This window comes from Octopus bimaculoides, chromosome 9 (genome assembly GCF_001194135.2).
Source record: "Octopus bimaculoides isolate UCB-OBI-ISO-001 chromosome 9, ASM119413v2, whole genome shotgun sequence".
NCBI classification, from domain to species: Eukaryota; Metazoa; Mollusca; class Cephalopoda; order Octopoda; family Octopodidae; genus Octopus; species Octopus bimaculoides.
The window spans coordinates 67,392,442-67,401,548 of record NC_068989.1 but is presented as its reverse complement, the minus strand read 5'-3'; the positions used below and the strand labels follow the sequence as shown (position 1 = coordinate 67,401,548).

At 35.9% G+C, this 9,107-nt stretch overlaps 1 protein-coding gene across 1 annotated transcript in view; it reads right to left on the bottom strand.

Annotated features, from left to right (window-relative positions):
• The window catches only part of LOC106883044 (probable ubiquitin carboxyl-terminal hydrolase FAF-X), a gene marked incomplete at its 3' end in the record, with an annotated part of 154,147 nt that overhangs the window by 67,737 nt on the left and 77,303 nt on the right, over window positions 1–9,107 (bottom strand). Inside the window, exons 13-16 of the mRNA XM_052970921.1 lie at window positions 8,160–8,258; window positions 5,561–5,668; window positions 3,380–3,496; window positions 1,168–1,318 (exon numbers count right to left, since the gene is read on the bottom strand). Of these exons, the coding sequence (XP_052826881.1) occupies window positions 1,168–1,318; window positions 3,380–3,496; window positions 5,561–5,668; window positions 8,160–8,258 (475 nt within the window). The remainder of the gene's footprint in view (window positions 1–1,167; window positions 1,319–3,379; window positions 3,497–5,560; window positions 5,669–8,159; window positions 8,259–9,107) is intronic.

Sequence of the window (9,107 nt, the reverse complement as noted above, 5' to 3'; positions counted from 1 at the left end):
ATACAGGTGTTTATGACAAACCATGTTATTTTGCCAACCGGGTTTACAGATAGAAGTACAAAGTACATAAGGAATTAGATATATATATATATATATGGCAGCATGGAAGGCAAACGTTAAACGATGATGATGATATTTATATAGATGAAACAGTAAAAATACATTATCAGAACCCTCATTCAAATTACATCATCTTTGTCATCATTTTACATCCACTTTCTAAGCTGAAATGGATTAAACAGTTTGCAATGGTCAGAGTCAGAACACATTTGTGAGCACTGCCCACCTAGACAGGTCAGAAGAGTGTATCTCGCTTGCATATCATTTTTGACTAGGATTCAATCCCAACTCCTTTACAGAGTGTACTGGATGCTTTTTTTTTTTCATGGCACTGCTCCCAGCCCAGTGTCATATCTTCCACAAGATATATCTTCATAGATATTGTCATATCTTCACAACCTCACACTTTACAGAGTGTACTAGGTACATTTTTTATGGCATCAGCACTAGAGAGGTTATCATGACCATGACATGCTTAAAGACACCTCGCAACCTTACATCTATGCTCACTCACCCATCCATTTACAGAGTGAGAATCATGAATGATAATGGAAAGAGGGACGTGTGACAGTAGGATAAGTGATAAGGGTTTTCAGAATTCTAAGACAGATACATATATTCAAGACAACAGGGCAATGTGACAAAGAAACTGAGAAATGACAAAATTCATCTAAAGTCACAAAAAAAGGGGGATGTTCTTTTCCTTTAATGATTACAGTCATTAGACTATAACCATGCCAGGTCCAAGAGTTTATTTATTTATATCCCTCCCAGTACCTTGTTTGGTAATTATTTTATCATCTTTGGAAGAAGAAAGGTAAAGTTGGCCAGAGAATGTAACAAAAAACTAAGTGATTTATCTGATGCTCTATAAATTCTGCCAACCAAACACAGAACAGATACAAAAAAAAATCAAAAGTGATACTGTTATCGTTTACTCAACCATCCTAATATTCTATCCTCTCATATTTAGTTTAGTTAATAATAAATAGATGACTTTTCTTCTTTTTGAAATAAAGATATTCCACAACTTTAAACAAAAATTAATTAGAAAATTACACTATAATTTATTTTCTAGCACAAACAAAAAGAGTACAATAAGTTTACCTTTTGCATAAGACCTGGCATTCTCCATGTAAGTTGCTAAATTTTGAGCTACAAGCATAACAATAGAATGCTGATGGTGTAACTGACTAATTACTTGATTCCTATAATACATGTGAGGTGTTCGCTGAGCATGAGGAAAATTTTGAGATGTCTGCAACAGAGAATAAAAAAGCAAAAGAGAAAATATTACATATAAAATACAGTTGTGTTCAATAAGGAGAGATAGTTTGTAAATTGTTTAAGTTCCTCATTCAATTTCGTGTGCATGTGTGTGTGTGTGTATATAGATATCATCATCAAAAAACACAAATGTAGTTTAAAATTCACAACTGTTTCAGCAGCATTTTATTGATGAATACTTAGTTTACATCATGACTAAAAACATGATCATATATCCAACTATAAGAATTAGTAATTTATTCAAGTCTGTCTGTCTGTGTGGGAGGGGCATCATTCTCAATGTTTAATGTCCACTGTTCCAAGCTTGCATGGATCAGGTAAAGTTTATTGAGACACATTTTCTACAGCTGAATGCTCCCCCCCCCCCCCCACCGTTGCCAAGCCTCACTTTGTTTCCAAGGTTGCCTGGATACATTTTTGCTGAATATTAAAATTCAATGACAGTTTGTATGACAGTGACACTCATTTACAACTATTAGGCAATGTCAAGAGAAAATACACAATCACACACACACATCTGTGTGTGGGTATACATACACAACAGGCTTCTTCCAGTTTGCATCTACTGAATACACTCACAAGGCTTTCATCAGCCCAGAGCAATAGTAGAAGACACTTGCCCATGGTGTTGCAGCATGGGACTGAACCTGAAACCATATAGGTGGAAACCTAACTGACATCTAAAACTCTCAAAAAGCATGGTACTGCCTTTGAGGATCTCAGCCAATCTACTATTTATATCATTTTTCTCTATTTGTTGCGCCACTAAGTTACAGGATATACACAGATGACAATGACAAGTCCCGTAACCCCTTGGGGGTTGTCAGACCACTGCAGCTATGCAGCATATCTAGGGTGAGAAAGCCTGGTGGAGCCCATCCCTCTCCAGGCTAATCTCATTTCTACAGCAGAGTAGACTGGAGCAATGTAAAATGAAGTGTTTTGCTCAAGAACACAATGGCTCCACCCAGTCCAGGGATCAAAACCACAGTCATGAATCCAACACCCAAACCACTAAACAACACGCCTCCACTAGTGGTACTCATTTCTACAGCTGAGTGGACTGGAGCAACGTGAAATGAAGTGTTTTGCTCATGAACACAATGTATCGCCTGGTCCAGGTATCGAAACCACAATCTTATGATCATAAGTCCAACACCCTAACCACTGAGCCACACACCTCTACCATACACATGGATACAACATACAAACACAGGTATTCATACCAATGTAAACAAGCGCATGCTTACACATTTTCTGGCTACCAAATTCCACTCAAAGTATTGACCAAAAAATTGGCTATACTAAAAGATATTTGCTCTATGTGCTGTGCAATGGGAATGGTCCCAGAACCAAGCAGTTGCAAAGCAAGTTTCTTAACCAAGAGCTATTCTTTGAGCTGATGAATTTACAAACTAGAATAAGAATCACTCAGAAAATGAAGTAGAGGTTATTCATTTATTCTAAGCTAGGGATTTCTTCTGTCACTGCTGGTATGATTATGGAGCATTCGGAGAGAAATCTTAGTTTTGGGTAAAGGAATTTATCATTGTTTCAATGTCCAATTTCCTGTAATCACTTGGAATTTGTTGAGGCAGATTTTCTAAGGTTAAATGCTCTTCCTTTTACCAACCCTCAACCATTTCCAAGTAAGATTAATATTTCCACACAACTGGATGGAAGATTGCAAATGAAGGACACCACTTGTACGATGAGGACACTCATTTAGAACTACCATGTTGTGTCAAGACAAGGAGGCACTAACACACACACACACACACACACTCGACAATCTTTCAGTTTCCATCTACCAGATCCACTCACAGGGCTTTGGATGTTCTGGGACTGTAGTAGAAGACACTTGCCCAAGCTGCCACGCAGTGGTACTGAACTTGAAACATTGTAGATCAAACTTCTTAACCACATAGCCACATCTGTGCCTAATTATTATCATTATTATACACACACATATACACACAGAAAAGGAGTGTCAAGATATAAAGATCAAGTTACAACATAAAGAGAAACTTACTTCAGGAAATAACTGACATATTTCTCTAATTTGTTTCAAGGCAGGTAAAACCCATTTGTCATTCTTCAGCTCTTCAACAAACCTGCTAATCCACTGCATCTTCTGACTATCACGATCCTGAGAGGAGAAAACACATGCACATAATGTAGAAAAAATATAAGCAATAAACCTTTTGTTAACATACTTTTGTTGAAATAGACAGATCTTTTGGGATGCTGTCCCAGACTTGGGAATTTTTTAATTAAATGAAAATTTTCAAATTTGGCACATTGAGGTAATTTTTTCACACTGTATCTGAATTTGGGGTTCATTTATTAGCAGAAAAATTAAGGAAAATGTTACAGAGGTTTAAAGTTTGATCATTTTTAGTCCAATTAGAAAACAGCCAGCATTTTGTACATGTTTCCTGTCTGTTGTCTGCAACAAAATGACAGACAGAAATAACACAGGCACAAAATGACATTACTCATCAAAACTTGCGGTGGTAGTTGCAATGGTAAAAGTGTCAAACTACAGCTTTGCTTGTTACTATGAAAACCAACACTGAAATTTACAGTAACAGTCTACATTTAGTTCTAAAACTTATGTTTCTGTTTCTTATTTTTTATTGTCATTAAATTCAAGTGAATCCACCATTATTTTACAGACTCCTCTCCGATAAATTTCTGATGAGCCATGCAGTTGTAAATAATTTACAATTCTTCTCACAATACACAAAATGAGTAAAATGTTTAATCTCTACTTCTCTCTCTCACTCTTCTTTTCAAAAAATTTCCTTGCTACTACTTTTTTCACTGTGGTCCCCTTCACAATGTTATTCACTGATTAACTGGGTTGCTACTCCCGATATAATATCTATCAGTAATATCGCTTATCCGTTTCACTATATGTACACTTCTGTGTGAAGGCGCATGGCTCAGTGGTTAGAGCATCGGGTTTGCAATCATGAGGTAGTGAGTTTGATTCATGGACTGGGCTGTGTGTTGTGTTCTTGAGCAAGAGACTTTATTTCACATTACTCCAGTTCACTCAGCTGTAGAAATGAGTTGCAATGTCACCGGTGCCATGTTGTATTGGCCTTTGCCTTTTCCTTGGATAACATCAGTGATATGGAGAGGAGAGGCTGGTGTGCATGGGCGACTGCTGGTCTTCTAAATACCTTGCCGAGACTTGTGCTTCGGAGAGTAACTTTCTAGGAGCAATCCCATGGTCATTCATGACCGAAAGGAGTCTTTACCCTTTACACTTCTAGTGAATTAATATATGGCAGAATACTTTTTTTATATTATCCTCCTCATTCAACATATTACTATGAGCACAGAATTACTACAATACTGATTTCTTTGACCACACAAATTAGAGAAGACTAACAAGTGCAAACATTCTCAGATCTGATCTCACTCCTTTTCCCACATTTTCCTTGGTCTATCTAAGTTTAGATTTGTAGCAAAAATCTAAATACTAGATTTTAAAAAAAAATTTTTTTTTAAACTATGAAAGCTCATCAATCTAGAAAATAATGACTTTCTTTGATGAAGCACATGACCCAGTTTGTAAACAATGGTACAGTAGTGCTTACTTTCTAAATCTTAGAAGAATGAACAGTGAAGCCAACTCTGATATGAATTGATGTTATTGTTATGAACCCCAAACTATCCATATCATCATTATTTTAACTTCCATTTTTCCATGTTTGCATGGATCAGACAAAATTTGTTGAGGCAACTTTTCTATGGCTTGATGCCCTTCCTGTCATCAACCTTCACTTGTTTCTAAGCAAGGAAATATTTCCCCATGACCAAACATGTTTTCCACAGAAGACTGGAAACAAACAACATAACTTGTATGATGATGATGATGCTCATTTATAATCACCATGTGACATCAAGACAAGAGTATAAACACACAAGGTTGGCTTCTTCCAGTTTCCATCTACCAAAATTCACTCACATGGCTTAGGGCAATAGTAGGAGATACTTGCCATGCAGGGGAGTGAACCCAAGGCCATATGGTTGAGAAGCAAGCTTCTTAACCACACAGCCATGCCAGATACAATAAATAATACACCTAGTTCAGCCCTGAACTACCAGAGTTATCCCTACCAAACTAAATCTAGAAAATGATAAACAACAAAGAAAAGCATAATGGTTGAAGAATAAACACATTTTTTAAAATATTTACCTGAGAGCAACTATAATCCAGAATTTTTATATGAGCTGTCAGGGCTTGGTCCATGATCTCAGTTGGAACATCTTCACTATGAGCAAGATTCCATAACAACCCTAAAACCTGAAGGAAAAAAAAGAAAAAAAGGAAATAAATCATCATTGGAAAATAAATCAAAATTATTTTGTTACCTAAATCTTAGAAACAATCTTTAGATCAATAATAGAAGTTTTACTGTTAAAACTATTTAAACATTTATATATATGCCTATAGTACAGCAACACTTACAGTTTGCATTTCCAGTCTTAAACTTTCATCTTGTCTAGAATAGTGATCCTCTGGAAGTTGTACAGAAACATGCAGCCAAATGTATACCTTCTCTCAGTCAATCACCATATCTTGAACCAACTGCTTCCCTGGGCATCAACACACTAAAGTTTCAATGTCTAGCAGCTGACTTGATAGAAACCCACAAAACAAGATTATCCACTATCTTTCCAACAACAATTCTGGCCACCTTTTTGAATTCAATACCTCTACCACTTGTGAACTTGCTTATAAAATCAAAAAACGAACAACACCCACGGCTTCAGAAACATTTTTTACATACTTAGAATTGTTGAAGCATGGAATAAACTACCCATATCAATTGTTAGCCGTCAGAACACTGCATCCTTCGAAAACTCCATGCTTCCTCGAATTCACCAACACTATTCCTGACATATTTATACTCTTTCCACTTTATGACTATTTTAATGTTCACCTTTCTGTCTTTTTGTGCTTTATTCTGTGTACTTTGCCTGTACTTCTAGCTTTTGTAGCTGTCTTTCTTTACTTGGCTTATATGTCTGCCTTTTGCCTCCTATTTTAACCATTTCCTATTAGTCACAGTGCACCTAAGCACTGTATACAACAAGCTCGTTATTATCATTACTATTATAAAAAAAACAGTCATAAAGGAATCATCATAATTTAATGTCTGTTGCCCAAGCTGGCATGGGTTGGACAGTTTGACCAGGGTTGGTAAACCGAGGGGCTGCACCAGACGCCAGTCTGATTTGGCATAGTTTCCATAGCCGGATGCCCTTCCTAACACCAACCACTCCAAAAGTGTAGTGGTTGCTTTTACGTGCCACCAGCACAGGTCCTAGTTGCAGGACACCAGTATCTGCCACAACTACGATTTCACTTGGCTTGATGGGTCTTCTTCTCAAGCATGGCATATCGCAAAATTAATTAAGACAACTATTCTTTTATTTGTTTCAGTCATTTGACTGTGGCCATGCTTTAGTCGAACAGATTGACCCCAGAACTTATTCTTTGTAAGCCTAGTACTTATTCTATCGGTCTCTTTTGCCGAACTGCTAAGTTACGGGGATGTAAACACATCAATATCGGTTGTTAAGCGATGGAGGGGGGGGGGGGCAAACACAGACACACAATCATATATATATATATGACAGGCTTCTTTCAGTTTCCATCTACCAAATCCACTCACAAGGCTTTGGTCGGCCCAAGGCTATAGAAGACACTTGCTCAAGGTGCCATGCAGTGGGACTGAACCCAGAACCATGTGGCTGGTAAGCAAGCTACCTACCACACAGCCACTCCTGCACCTTTAACTAGTTAAAAAGATATTTAAAATTAACAGTAATAAACAATGTAATTATGGAGAAATATTTCAAGAGAGGAAAAAATAAAAATCAAGTATTTGATAAAGTGAAAAGTCATACAAGATGGAGAACATAATTTGTATTTCCTAATTCAAGCTTTTTCACCATGACAAATGAAAGTCTATACATATATAGTTCATTTTACATTAGTTTTTGCATGCTAGTACAAGTTAGATGAATATAAAATTGAGGCATTACTTTACAGCCAAATGCCTTTCCTGTTGCTAACACTAATCTGTTTTGCAAGTAAGAGATCATTTATTACATGCTTTTTCAAAGGCACCAAATGAACAGATAAATTGTTGACTGAAGCAACAACAACAACACACACACACACACGCCTATATGAGTACAACAGACTCCAAGTTTCTAACCACCAAAACCTTGTGAATAGATTTAGTAGAAGACACTTGCCCAAGATACCATGCAGTAGGACTGAACTCAAGATCATATAGTTGCAAAGTGAACTTCTGAACAACGAAGTTATGTCTGCTATATATGTTATCATCATCATCATCATTTAATGTCCTCCATCCATGCTGGCATGGATCGGATGGTTTAACAGGGGCTGGCCAGAATGCACCATACTTCTATGTCTGTTTTGGCATGGTTTTTTTTTTTACACAGCTGGATGCCTTTCCTAACACCAACCACCCCCGCAGAGTGGACTATATCTATAATTAAACTTCTCCAATTGAAGCATAATGATATGCCAAACAATTTAATGTTCTACTAAAATTCTAATCAAGGCTTTTTTTTTTGTGTCTGAAGCAATAACATTTCACAAAACTGAACACCCCTAAGAAATGGAAAATGGATAGGTAATAGCTATTGTCCTTCTGTGACCAGTAGAACTATCTAAGACAGTTTGTCATTGAAACATATCAAATAATGGGACAAATAAATTAAATGACAAGCCAAAGTAAAAATATATTACAAACCTTATGAGCCATCACACCTTCTTTATCATCCTCTGCTAATCTCCTAATGAGCTCTAATAACTTTTCTCTCTGCTTTCTCATAGCATTAGTCCAGCTTCCCTATAACAAATAACATAAAAACATTTACAGAAATTTATTTCAAAATCAAATCTTTAAATCTTAAAATTGTTTTAAGCAAGTGAAAACATAGAAAAATATATTGACCTAAAATTATAGTTACATCTTGAATTTTACATTGAGAGTTCTACTACATATTCAGCAACATATACATGGCTTATATCATTTTAAAAGGATAAGTGCACTCCAAATATTTTTTTTTAAATTATCAAGTGCAGAATCAAAGAATTAATTTATAATACAAAACAGCAGATGCAAAAACGGGAAAAAAATGTAACACTTGTAGATCAAGTTTTATTTAAAAGGATTGTTTTTACTATAGCAGTATCACTTAGATGAATTCTCAAAACCAAAAAAAAAAATGAAAAAGTTAGGGTTAGGAAAATAAATGGCTGGAAAATAAATCACAGGAAAAGAGTGAGGAGTCAAAAACAAGAATTAACTATTACTTCTGTAAGAGATTTAGATGGTATTGTGTAAGGTAAGAACAATCATCAATTTTAGGTTCTTTTTCCAGGTTGGATAGGTTTACAATAAAACAGTTTTCCACTTGTCTTTTTTCTTTTTTTTTTTTGTACTTATTAGTCTAACTTGACTGTTTTTCCCCCCCAAAACTTCTTATGTCTGTTTATATTATAGACTAGCAGAAATACCCGGCGTTGCCCGGGTTAAAGAGAATAATGAAATCTAAAAACGCCGTCTAGACTACGCATCATCTTTATATATAGAGATGTATATACACACACGCACCCAAACACACGTATATATATGTATATCAATATAAATATATGAAAGTCACTGAAGTTTCGTAAAAGAAGGTGATCATGTACA